Source organism: Calypte anna, chromosome 2 (assembly GCF_003957555.1).
Source record: "Calypte anna isolate BGI_N300 chromosome 2, bCalAnn1_v1.p, whole genome shotgun sequence".
NCBI lineage: Eukaryota > Metazoa > Chordata > Aves > Apodiformes > Trochilidae > Calypte > Calypte anna.
The window spans coordinates 4,210,445-4,224,660 of NC_044245.1; the positions used below are offsets into that span (position 1 = coordinate 4,210,445).

Here is a 14,216-nt window from a genome sequence, read left to right on the forward strand (position 1 = left end):
ATTTTATTTCTACAGAAAAGGGGGGGAAATGGTTGAAATTAAGTTCTTTAAGCTTTACTAGAAAAAATTAATTCTATCAAAGTATTATACAAACGTTTTTGAATGATAAAATTTAATTATGTGGGGAAATGATTTTTTCTCTTCTCTCCAAAAATGGATCTTGTCCCATTTTTTAAAAGATTCTGAAGTATTTAACGTTTTGCTTTTTAAATTGTTGTTTATGACAAACACAATTACACATTGGCATCTGCACTCACCCATACAAGAGCACATATTCAGTATTCAATTTTAAAAATGCATTCCAGGAGAGGTAGTAAACAGCATTTTTGATAACCATACAAACCCCCTTATGAAAATGAGTTCCAAGATGTTGACAAAGCAAGACAATCAATTGATAACAGTGACTTAAAGTCATCTGTTCACCACCCACTCCACATTCATAAAATGTAACATTCTGCTAAAAAAAAAAAAAAAGGAGAAAGAGGTTTCATGGCTTTTTCCTTTTCCAAGATTTTTTTTTATTTCCCAATTTTTTTTTTTTTGACTCCTCACTCAATGCTCCTCAAAGTTCACGAATACAAAACCAGGTGGGAAAAGAATCATCATGCCATCTTTAAATCAATGTTGTCATCACATTATTTGCCTGTCACAGAAATTATTACAACTACCAGAGAGCAAAAAAGTGAACATATTCATGTAGGGCAACAATTTTCAGCTTTGTAACTTGCTGCCACAAATTCCTAAGACCTCGATACCCCAGCTGCATAAATAAGAAAAGTTGCTGGTACAATCTGCACACTTCTAGATTTATTTATTGTTTTTTGGTTGTCATTCACGTGTTGTGCAAAGCAGCTTAAAAACACATGGTTAAAGGCTCCTTCTTCTGCTTCTGCAATAATCATGACACCTGATGTGCCCAGCATGATTCAATGTACTTAACAGAGCACCAGCACAACATCAAGGTCTCTCACCAGCTTCAAGCAGCTCAGACAGGTTTGTCCTCATGCAAGGCTTTCTCAGAAAACCCCAGGGACTCATAGATATCTCAGGTAGAGGTATCATCCTGAGATATCTATCACCCTGTCACCATAAGTACTTGTCCCACCCAACTCACAGCCTGAGGCTCATCCTAATCTTTGTGCCTCTGAAAGGTGCTTGAAGTTGGTTGGCACCAAGGGCACAGGGGTGGCTTTGCAGCACTCATTTTCTCAGATGCTTTTCATGATGCACCTTACCAGAAATTCTGAACCTACTCTATGGAATTACCTTACCCAATATCACTCATCCTAAGACTTTTTCTTTTTTTTTAAGCAAGGCACAGGCTTTTAAGAGGTTGTTACATTATGCTGATTGCCCACAGCACCATCTCCATATTAAAAGGAAGCTCTAGCAGCAAGATCTTGGCTAGCAGAGTTTTTTCTCCTCTGGAGAACACTCCCAGCATTTTCCCAGCTATATTTGTACATATTTGTATTTGCATTTCATGAGTATCATGCATTTGCATTTCCATGAGGGATGTCCCACATAACTCTGTGTTACTTTAGAGATGGCAGCAATCCTACAGAGAGCTTGACTTCTCTAATAGGGTTATGAGATGTTACAAATCATAGAGCAGATCAACTCATTAAAAACATCCTCGTTAAGTCCTGCATGGAAAAATAGGTTGTTTGAATAGCAGAGACCAAAGCCATCTATGTTTGTGCCTGAAGAACTTCACGTTTGGGCTGCAGCAACGAATGGATGCTAAAAAAACCAGAGCAAGGCTGGAGAGAAACTGGTGAGATTATGTGTCTGAATCCACTCTCTCTCATCTTTAAAAATGACAGATGACTGAGCTACAGATGATCCTATTTGAATGTAGCCTGGCAGTGGAATTGACAACCAGAGATGAATAATGGAGGGTACAGAGAGCTTTCTGTACACAGCCTTAAAAGACTAAGAAATGTTACCCCATCCAGTAAACAGGATCTGAGAAGAGAGGCTGAGTTTCTGCCTCATCTCTTAATGAATTGCTCCAACATAACCAAATTGAAGTTTCATTCCCTGTCTCTGCCTCCAAATCTGTATTTGTCCATCTGACCCTCATACCCTTTGAGCACAGACCCTAAAAGGAGAGGCTGAGGGAGCTGGGGTTGTTCAGCCTAAAGAAGAGGCAGCTCAGGGGAGACCTCATCACTCTCTACAACTCCCTGAAAGGAGGTTGGAGCCAGGGGGGGGTTGGGCTCTTTTGCCAAACGACTTTCAACAAGACAAGAGGACACGGTCTCATGTTGTGCCAGGGGAGGTTTAGGTTGGACATTAGAAAGAATTTCTTTCTGGAGAGGGTGATCAACCATTGGAATGGGCTGCCCAGGGAAGTAGTGGATTCTCCGTGTCTGGAGATATTTCAAAAGAGACTGGATGTGGCACTCAGTGCCATGGTCTAGCAACCGCAACGGTGGTTCAAGGGTTGGACTTGATGATCTCTGAGGTCCCTTCCAACCAATTCTATGATTCTATGTTACATTGATCAGACTTCAATGTTCCTTTACCAGAAGCATCACCTGCACTTTTTTTCACCTCTCTTTTTTTTAAGGCAGTCAGGGAACATATGTTTGCCAGCTAACGATACCCCATGAATAACACCTTATCAGCTGAAACATTCAAGCATAGCAATAGTAAAACTGCAACTCCAGGAAATTCCAAGTATTGGCTGAAAAAAAATGCAGCTGATTGAATTATTACAGCCAGTTAGAACACCTGCATTGCAGTTGCATTTACAATTCAGTTCATACACCAAGCCAACTTTGTGAGTCATGAATTTCATTCTTTCTCAAGTACATTTGGAACCAGACGAAGGGATGATGGTTTAGGATCCTATCTCCTCAATAATTTTATGATGACTTTTGCTAATATTTCCAATAAAAACCAAGCCCACCACTATCATAGATAAGTGGAAGGAGAAATCAATCAAAATAGCAGTGAAAGTGCATTTGGGAGCAAAAAATAGAAATGATGAAGAAAGCTGATGTGCAAATGGAAAGCAGAGCTGTTGAGATGAAACAAAGAAAAGAATGAGAGTGACTAAAAAAAGCAGGCTAGCTAGCAAAAAATAGATTTAAACCAGCTGAAATAGCAGCATTTAAAACCAGAAAAGCATTTAAAATGGGTAAAAAAATATAAAGCTCAAGAACTTTTCCAAAAGGCTTAGCATGTAATCATGCTTCTAGATCCTGCCTTTGGTTCCCAGTGATTAATAAGAAGGTGGATGTCCTAATTTGAGGTGATCAGGACAAAAACTGCCTAAACCATACTGACCTCAGACCTTCTAGGAACCCAGAGCCCTTGCCTGGCCATGACTGTGGGAATAGCAACAGTAGGGAGGTGCCTATGAGGAGGAGAAGGTGGGTCAGGTGACCCAAATGGGCCAATCACAGTGCTCCTTTTCCTTTCCCCTTTCCCCTTTTCTTTCCCCTTTTCCCTTTCCTTATGCATTGTGTGTGCATAAGGAGTAGTCCATGTGTGCAAAACTGTTGATTTAATACATGAATTACCGCAAGAAACTCCAATAAAACCTTGAACTTGTAAAGAAGCTCATAAACACTTTAGAAACAGGAAATCTAAAAGCATAGTTGTTCTTATTAGCTCTAGTTTGCTTCCCAGTATTTCATTACAGAGCTGTTCTTTCCAGGAGCTGGAACTGATCACTAATTATCCAGCCCAATGATCACAGTTATGTCCTGAAATGCTAGGAATTAGAAACTTGCTGTCCTTCTACTTTTGCCAGGAAGGTCATCCACTTAAAAGCTCAAGAGTTGTTCACTCCCATTTCTTTCCCTTAATTAAAAATTGTTCACCTCTCAATAAGAAACCTTTAGGCTGTCTCGAGCTGATCACCACAAATCTTGAAACATTAAAGATCACTGGCCATTCCAAATATGCCTTTTTTGCATTAATGTGGAAATTAATATGAAAATGTAATTAATTTTGTTCCAGTCTAAAAAGCTTGCTTTCATACCCAAGAATTCAACAACTCTACCCATCTGCTTTCCAGTTTCACCTGGGGTAGGATGCATCTCACCAGATGAGGAAGCATTGAGCTGTTCTGGGCTTCTCTGAAAGATTGGAGCTCCTAAGAGACTGAGACATGGCAGTTGTCATTTCTGGGTCTCAAAGAAGAAGCAAAAATGTGTATTTCTCTAATCTAATGTATGTCCAGAAAAACTAGCATCTGATTTAGAGCTAACCTCCTCTTATAGTCAAGAAGACAGAAATCTAATACTACCACACCCTTATAAAACAGGTTTCTCAAGGAAGTCTAGTTTAACTATTTCAGAGATATGTTATAAAAATTAAGCATACTCACTTTGTTAATAAGTAATTGTTTCTACTTGGAGAGCTAGGCAATAATCATGCACTAGAAAGAAATTCCAAGACCAAATAATTGTATGAAGGGACTATATGATTTGGACAAATAGAAGAATACTACAAGTTTCAACTCTATCCTACACAACTGAGATGAATAATGCTACATTTTGTAAGTTCAGTTAATTAAAGTTGTCCCTAAATAAAACCTAAGAGGGAAGAAATTATATTTAGTAATAATAATCTTCAATAAAGACAAGCCCTGTGTGCTGGCCACTATGCATTGTAAAAAGAGAGGTCACACAGTTCATACACATGAGCAAGAAACTCTGCAAAAATTGATTAAAGGTAATCTGGTTACATCAATAAAATATTAAATAGTTTTTATTTAAGCATAAAACTAAAAGACGTGTCAAGAATGATTTAAAATTCCTGGGTATTAAAGTGCAACAACACGAGAATATCTAAATATTAAGCAGTTGTAAAGCATTTGGAAGGTATAGAAGGCTATAAATGAGCACGAGATAGAAGATTTAAATACTCATGCTGTTTATCACAGTATCCCTCAGTGCAATCCTTTTGAAGTGATGAAAAGCACAGTTGTTATCAGTGCTCTAGCAAAGAACTGGCTTGAAATGCAAGATGAGTTTATTCTAGGAGTTTCATCCTGTTCCTCACAGTGAAAGTCATGATTTATTAAGTGGTTTTATGGCTGGCATCTGAGGCCAGATACAGCCACAATGTGCAGGGGAAGAACAGGCAGGAATTCCAATCCCCAGATGTGTTAATACTGAGCAATTCATGATACTTAGTAACTAAAGAGTTCTGGTGAAAATAAATCCCTGTAATCTTTATCAAGCTGAGGATCTTCAGAAAAGTGATGAAAGAGTCTGAGTGCCTGTATCTTTAGAGGCTCTCCTGTAGTATTGGCCCTCTGAAAATAGAGGCACCCAAAAGCACTCGTTGAAATATCTCAAGGCTTAAATTTCATCAAGCAGAGCTGATGGAAATCTATAATTTTATCCCCTCTGCCTGGAAAAAATAATCTTCAGCCAATTAATTTGAAACAGAAACCCTGCTATGGTTTTGAGATTTTTGTTTTGCTTTGCTTTTTTAAAATTATTTCTTTTATTTTATTTTTCATCTTGAATACATCAGTGAACAAAACCCCTCAAGGAACTGACTTGTCCATCTAGAGGATGAGCAGTGACCATAGTTCCATTATGTCAGCAAAGGAGGTTGGAAAAGACTTAACCCATGGGGCTACACAGAAAATAACAGAGTATCAGTACAATGTAAATAAAAACACCTTTTCTTACCATGGGAAGAAATGTGAGAGTGAAGAAGCAGATCTTCCAACTGATGGCCATCTTAACTCTTGATTTGGAACTGTAGTCAAGTTTTTCTTGTAACCACTATTCTGAGGGCTGAAGCACCCACTCTCTGCAGAACTTTCTCTAAGGTCTTTACATCAAGGCTCAGATCTCTGCAGTGAAAGAGGAAAATTATATTTATATAAATTACATAAATATAGAGTAAAATTAAGAGAAAAGGAAAGGTGAAGTAAACAGAGAACCAAACATTTGAAGGGTTGTAGCAAGACAAACCTCTTTTAGGGTACGGCACTTCAAGGTCCAACCAGGTGTTCCAGCAGAGACTCACAAACAGTGCTCCCAGCCTATAGCCCACAGGGTTGACTAGGCTGGATGGGTGCTGTTGCTCTGAGAGTGACTGATCTCTCTACTGGCTAGCTCAGGAGTGAGCCCTACCTGTGTCTCAGGCCTCACCTTTTATTGGCCCCCTGGTCCTGCTCATGCGCAGTGGGAGCCCACCCTAATTGGGCACAGGTGGGCTTAACACAAGCTCATGCTCACTCCCTGGCAATTAGGGGCACCTGGTTGCCTTTTTACACTACAAAGGGTGAATTGTACATATTAGAGATCAATCAAACTTGCCTGGTTTGCTGCTATTATGGATGTTCTGGGATACTTAATTTAAAGCTGAAGGACGTGTCTGCTTGATCAGTAACTTGTATCATGGAAACTACTGGAACAGGTTCTGTAGCTGCAAAAACCTAAATTGCACCCAAAGGAAAAGGTAGGATGGATTATTTTTAACCAGAAAAAGGACCTGTCTGCTTCATTTGCTTTCAGGATTTGACCTCCATGACTTTAAGTAGTGTCTCAAAAGCACAACTCTTTGGGGTCTTCTTAGGAGACTGTATGACAGAATGATTTCCTCCCAGACATTCCTTGTACAGAAAAAGAAAATCCATGAGTGGAGTTGTTAATAATCTGGTTGCTTTTTGAGGTGCAAAGGGATGATCTGTACTGTCAGGCTGCAGGCTCATCCATGGCATAAGAAAAGATTGACTTCTATGGACAACAGCTTCAGGCACAGCTTGGTCTCTGCTAAGGGGTTAGACAGGTGGTCAGGGCATCAAGAGAAAGGGAACACAGATGATAAAAAATCAGGGATTTGGGATATACAAATAATAAAAAAAAAATGAAGCAAAGGTATTTTGGAAAATCACATCAGAGGAAACGGGAGAAAATAAAAGGAGAAAAGACTGAAAAGAAAACAGGCTAAAGACAAAAAGCTAATAAAGATATGACAAAGGAAATATAAAAGAACTTCATGATCAAGGAACACTCAGTTTTTATACTGACTGCCACATATTGCCAAGACATCAGCATTTAGAAAAGAGAGAGTCTTTCAGTGAAAAAAATAAAGAAGGCAAATTAAGCTCACTTTAAATTTTTTACTTCTTTGTCCAGATCCTGACTAAATGGAGAATGATTCACAAAATTCTCCCTAAGCTGATCTGCTTTCTACCATCCTCACTCAATCAGCCCCTCTCACTCTGCTCTCTGGTACTGAATTTAATTACCTAACTGTATTTCTGCTGCTTTATCAAATAATGGGGGACTGATAAGATCTCAGCTGAGGAGAACAGCAAACATCCCTGGTGACATTCAGCAGTGAGGAGCTGGAAAAAGAATGTCACTCCATTAACAGAAGCAACAGAAAACCAGGCAGATGCATTAACAGACATTGGATTGGAAATTATTTCTTGATTATTTGCACTTCTGTGTGCAGGCCAGTGCAGAGAGGACAAAGAGTGGAGTGGAGATTGAATTTTACCCTTGGATTCTGCCACTAAGATGCATCAGAAATACCATTTAAATACAAAGGAAGGGTGGGAGTTGCCTGGATAAACAGATGGACAGATACCTTGTGGGAAAGTAACAACCTTTAGAACACACTCTTTCCAGTACTTAAAGACCCAGTTTTATTTTAACCTGGCATTCACCAGGTTTGAAAAGTAGAGTGGATGCTTTCTCTTTTATCTTAGTTTCAAAGGAACTTCTGAAGAGACAATGACACCACCAGCAAACCATTTCATTGCCTTCCTTTCACATTTTGCAGAGAAAGTAGAAGAATCAACTTCGGTTTTGCCTTCAAGGTAGTCATGGAAACCTCCATCGAAAACTGGGCTGAGGCCTTTGTATCGTCCACAGAGACTCAAGTGTTTATTAGATAATAACAGCTACCAGTTCCATGAACTTCTGCCCTGGACCTGCAACAAAACTTGTATTTTTTTTTCAGCATCTCCTAGCAGGGATGATGTACATAGGTGAAGAGTCCATGTATTGCCAATAAAAGGCTAGTTATCTCCCAGACAGCTACTAGCAGCTATGTTTTATTTTAAAAAAATAGACTTAAAAAATACAGGCCATGTTTATAGAGCATGTTCCATTTCCATTCTGTATTGGGAACAGAATATATGAATATAGGATTTGGAAAGGAAGCTTGAATTATCACAGTCTTCTGATGTCACTGGTGTCTGAATCCTTTACTTTCATTAGTAATTAATAGCTTGTTATTGTTTCATCTGCATCTGCTACTGTAATTAAAATTAGAGAATTCAGAACAACCAATAGGGTGGGGTTTGTACCTCCCAGCTATGCATTTACTACTAAAAAATCTTCAGTTATCTCTGATGAAACAGATGGGCTGCAGAGGTGCCTGAGAATCTGAAAATCAGCTGATTGTTACTAAAATTGAATGGGCTACTGGGGTTTATTCCAACCTAGGCTGAAACAAAGGGGGCAGGAGGGGAAAAACCAACAAAAAAAGACCTGTTAACATGTTCTGCTGCAAGTGTCTATTTTTTATCCTCAGTCTGGACTCTGGAGTGCTTAGCTCATATGTGGACTATATTACAGAAGCCTAAAGGTTAATGAGGAGAATTGTAATGTGAAAAGCACAGAAGTACAATATTTAAAAATACTGGAAGGGTTGGACCAGATGATCCTTGAGGTAATTTCCAACCTGACATTCTACAAACCTTTGATTCTATGAAGTATCAAGTGCAGGGGGTGATGTCAGTGATGGACAAAACCAGGTAGTGAGTCCTTTCCAAGCAGGATGTGCCCGCTCCCAGGGAGGTGGAAAAAACCCACTGCTTTTAAAAGAATCCCACCTCACTATACTAAGTCATGGGGGGGATTGTTATACCTATGGAGGATGAACAAAAGTGTTTTTTTAGTGACTTTAAAAGGCTATTATGAAGCAGTGTTGAGATCTTACCCAAAAGGAATAACCTGATCTGCTAGACTTCTTGCTCTGGTTCTCTGGGATGTGTGCCAGTGGTGTGAAAGGAAAGAAATATATTTCAAAGCTGACCCACAATGGCTTAGAGTAGTGGTGATCAAATTTGAGTTTATTACTCGATTAATTTTAATTGCCACCACATCCTTCTCCTGCTCCATGACCGAGCTACTACACAAGTGTGGTAAATCTGAAAGCTTCTGACAAGATGTTGGATCAATTGAGCTTTTGCAGACTGAATATTCCACATTGCAGCAAAGTCACTCACTCCATGAAGTTATCCCAGTACTTCCCAGCAACTTGAGGAATATTTCCTTATGCAGAATAAACGTGTGGATGACGATGGAGTGCAAAAGAAAGAAGGTGCCAAGGAGAATACTCCATCCATCACCTATCAGTCTGGCTCACAGAGAATTCCCTTGGCACTTCCAAGTTCTCCCCAGGGAAGAGAACTCCATAGCTGGTTATGGCACAAAGTTGGCTAGATTGAAGTCTTTGGTGTATATATATGGAGGTAATGGTGTAACTGATACTCTACCCATCTCCTATAGATATTCAATACAAGATGTGAAAACCAGTGCATTTTATTATTTTCCTCCTAAAACTTCCCAAAGCAGCCTGCCAGTTTCATTATTTATATTAAGAAAATCAATCTCCCTCATTCATTTGCAAGAATTAAACAGAGTTGGGGAAGCAATCCTTCAGTGACCTAGGACATGTCACCTAATTTTAGAAACCTATCAGATGCATGCTCACATCTGAGCTTATTGTGAAGTCTCTTTTTTTATAGTCAACAGAGAGAAGTAGACACATGAAGCAAGCAATTTGTCTCACCTCTTTTAGCTGTCTACGTTAAACTTCCTGCTTCCCTCCCATGAGTGTAAAGGAATTCTTAACAGTTCTTATGTTGACATCTATATTTTGGATATCTAAATTAGGACAGGATAACCCACACCTCCTTCTGAAGTTTAGGGGTCAGCAATATGAAACCCAAAATAGCAAAGTTTGATCTACTGTACAGAATAGAGATGGAATTAGACTGGTTTTGTTGTCAAGAAGTTGATGATGAAATATTTAAGGTAACAATAAATTTTTTTAAAAATTCAACTGAATTGAACAGTAAAAGCTCTAAAGTGTCCCATAGAAAGCAGTCTGTAAAGAGCAAATTTATTAAGGGAAATAAGAACAACATTGTGGCCTTTATGCTTTCTTTAATCTACTAATTAATATTGTAATAATTAAAGAGAATCAGAGAGCTGGAACACCTTTCCTATGAAGATAGGCTGAGAAAATTGGGGTTGTTTAGACTGGAGAAGAAAAGGCTGTGGGAACACCTTTGAGCAATTTCCAGTACCTGAAGCAGCTTTAAGAAAGGGAGGGAGGGGGATTTTTTACAGGGTGCTAAAGGGGTAGGACAAGGGGTAATGGTTTGAAATTGGAAAAGGGTAGATTTAGGTTAGACATTAGGAAAAAAAATCTTTGTTATCAGGGTGGAGAGACACTGGAATAGGTTACTTTGCTGCCTGCAAAGGGATTTCAGTGTTAAAGAATAACCAGATCTGTGAGCAGTACTCAGTAATTGTCCTTTTTCTATCTGGAGGCACAGGGGTTTGCTGACTGTTTGTTTGGGTTTTGTCCTTACACAGCATGGAAAACCCCCCCAAAAAAACCCAACCAATGAAAAAGCTAATGAATTTTACTAGAACTCTTTTTAAAAATGAAGCTAAAGGTGTGATGACAAAAATAGGAAGTGGTAAATTGCAGATGCTGTGGGTCTTGTGTGTGCACGGGTGTCCAGATGTTCAAATGTTTCTATATGGATACTGATTGTCGATCTAATTGACTTTTAAAAGAGCTTGTGTAAGGAAGAAATCAGAGCAATGCAGTCTTGCAGGTAAAAAGGATAAATTACAAGGGGGATTCACAGACCTGGGGGTTGGCAGGGACCTCTGGAGGCTGCCTCATCCAACTCCCCTGCTCAAAGATATGTCAGTTTTTATACCCTAATGCTAGATGCCTAATTTTGGATAAAGTGAGTTTCTGCTTTGAGTCTATTTATTGTCTATTTTTGTCTATTTTTTTCCTTTGCTTACTTTGCCTCACAAGGCCAAAGAAAGAAAATTCCATCCTAAAGTTTAAGACACCAAAGAACTACTGGGAAGCAAAGCAGAGAGGCAGAGCACTGACTTCTGTCTATGTCCTGGCCTCTTCTTTCAGTACTATCTTAATTCCTTTTATTAACACAGCCTAATAACTTCTGTTCATGTTTTACTTCAGCTGTCCCTGATTACAATTTTGGTGGAGTGGGTTTTGGGGTTTTTTCTTTTCTTTTGAGTGGTTTCAATTAAATTGAAATTCCCTTGAAATTGTAAGAGTATTATAATTTGTCTTTACAAAGTACACTCCTTATCATTTCTGTATAACCTGACAGCTCTCACATCTCCTACTCCTCCAGCTTCATAGAATTTTCCTAACATTTAAGAAAAACCTTCTCAAAATTATTCTAGAGCAGGTTGTAATCAGTGTTGCTCAGCCAATTGAAGCAAGATATCCCAATTTACACTTTCTGGAGATCTGAATAACTTCTTGATATTCTGCTAATTTTGCTGACATATTGTTCACTTCCAGACCTTACATCAGGTTCAGCTATCACAGCTCCTTGTGGCACTCACTATTAATTTTGAGAAAATATCCTGTTCTCCTTTTGCCTTGTTTTGCCTTTTTTAAAGCTTCAGACAGACAGTAAAATTTTTATAGCTTCCAAAGTTGTGTCTCAGATAATACACAGTAAGTATATGGGTCCCTCTTGCTTCATGTCAAATTTGAGTCAGTATAATCTAGTTTTGCTTCTCTTTCACTATTGCTAAACCCAGTTTCATTGCCCTGCATTCACTGCAGCAAAGAGCATCCACAAAATGTTACAGCAGGCCAACAGATGTGTGAAAACCTCTAAAGGTAAATCAGCCCTGTCTGAACCACTCAACTCTTTTCATCTCAGCTGATTCTTGCTTTCCTTCAAAGTAGAATCCATCTTCTTTAAAGACATTCAAAAAGTTGAAAAGCCAAATCCACTGTATCCCATCTATTCATATGTGTGATCTTAAATCTCAGCTTTTCTTGAGCTTTGAAAGTTCATAAAGTTTCAGGGCATCATGTATAAAATTAACCAGTGGTAGATTTTTTTACAGAAACTCCAGTTAAAAAGCCTGGCATTCATGAGTAACAAAAATTTGCATGATATAACAGTTCACCTCATACATACAGGTGAGACAAAACATTGAAGGTTCCTGACATCAAAAGGGTTGTTCTGGAGATCTGACTATTTTGGCATTATGATGACTTTGGAACACTCTTTGTTGGAACTGTTGCTTCAGGCTCTTGGAAAATTCTGAAGGACACGAGTGGATCAATTTATCTACAGGTCAAGATTTTCTGGCTTATTTTTTTCACCTACAGCAGCTAGAGACTTATGAAAGCAGAGGTGATGGAATAGAATTCATAACTCCCTGTGCACAGGATTGATCTTCTTGGCAGATTTCCCATATAACATCACCCATAACATTAATCCAGCTTTGATTGGCATTATTTTCCCTACTGTATTATTTATCAGATTTATTGTGCCCTTACATTGTTGACTTCTCCAGAGACCTGGTGAAGTGCCATGACTTCTTTAACTACAGACCATGGCTGAGGGATATATTTATAAAATACAGGGCATTTAAGAAGCACTAGTTGGCAAAGTAAAAAAATTATATGAGAAATTTTTATCTTCATAGGCAGGTCAATTACCATTTTGAAGCATCTGTGATATATGTGGTACTTCATAGCTAATATGCAACTAATTTGGGATCATAAAGGTAACAACATGTTGCTTTTTTTCAGCAGAGCTTTTAAGTGCTGCTTGGCAAGGTCCTTCAGCATCATTACTCCACAACCAGTAAAGTGTTCTCTATCTGGCATATCCAAGTTTTACAAGAGCTACTTGATTAATTTGCATTCCTTGACTGGTGGTCTGCATCTCCTGCCCTGGTTATTGCTGTATTATTTACCCGGGAGCTGGTAAGGACCCTGTTATCTACCTGAAAACATTGCCACCTATTTCTGATTTGAACCCATCTGGATGGACATGTCTCTGATCAACAGCATCATGGCTAGGCAGACATCTATCACAGATAGAAAAAAAAAAAATAAAAGCAAAAACTGAATGGAGTTTTGAGCAACCTGGTCTAGAGGAAAATGTCCCTGCTTATGGCAAGGGGGTTGGAATTGGATGCTCTTTAATGGCCCTTCCAACCCAAATCATTCTATGAAAAATGCAGCTCTGGACAAGAGCACTTTATGTCCAGTGCCTCTGAAGATCATCCTAAGTGCAGAAATTAAATAATATCTTCAAGCCAACTCCTTAACTCAAAATAAATATTTACTGGCATATGAGGCCAACCCTAACACCTTTTATTAGCTCTGTGGATGTGTTGAACTGATTACATGGAGATAAAGCTGTCATTATAAAACTGTTTATTGATCCCCAGACCCAGGGTAGCCTCTGAAAAGTGCTGCATGGTTTCAGTTGTAAGGAAATACCAGGGGTATCTTCAAGAAGGAATTTAGTACAGGCAAACTCCAGAGAAGTGGTCCTGCAGCTCGTGATGGATCTATGAGTAAGCAACAACAAACCAACCTCATATTGTCTCTGGAAAACCAGTCTATCCTCCCCACCTGAAAGCAGAACCAAAGTAATAAAATGGAGTTACCTGTCACCTGAGAAGGTGGCAAATACAATGAGCAGTCAGCTGATGTCAAAGGAATAATTATGTGAGGTTGGCATGCAGCAAACAGCCTGATAGAACCTTGGAATTGACAAGAAGATGCTTAGAATTGTGGAAAAATTACCAAGGTGTTAAGAGAAGATGTCCAAACCATCTTTCTTTGTCTTACAAGTACAATTCCTTGTTATTATATTCCTGCAGGAATCATTCTGTGTTTGAGCTTGTACTTCACTGAGCACTTTGACTGGGCAACTTATGGTGATGTTCCAGGAGAAATAGCTATTGGCCTCCTCCATACCTCTAAGAAACATCACAGAAAGCTTCCATGAGCCAAAGTTCAGCCTAATTGAGTGAAAAAAAAAAAATAGAAAAGAAGAGCTCTAATGTTTCCTGATTTCTTAACAGGTAAAGAAAATTATTCCCCCAGTTTTGTGATTCCTTAAGTGCATGTTGTTCAGTCCTCAAGGAGATATCCCAGAACAGGACTGGGAT

The 14,216-nt window shown here is 38.8% G+C and overlaps 1 protein-coding gene across 1 annotated transcript in view; it reads right to left on the reverse strand.

Annotated features, from left to right (window-relative positions):
• ADCYAP1R1 (ADCYAP receptor type I) overlaps positions 1-14,216 on the reverse strand; it is a 133,437-nt gene that overhangs the window by 97,086 nt on the left and 22,135 nt on the right. Inside the window, exon 2 of the mRNA XM_008502214.2 lies at positions 5,664-5,830. Within this exon, the coding sequence (XP_008500436.2) occupies positions 5,664-5,714 (51 nt within the window). The 5' untranslated portion in view covers positions 5,715-5,830. The remainder of the gene's footprint in view (positions 1-5,663; positions 5,831-14,216) is intronic.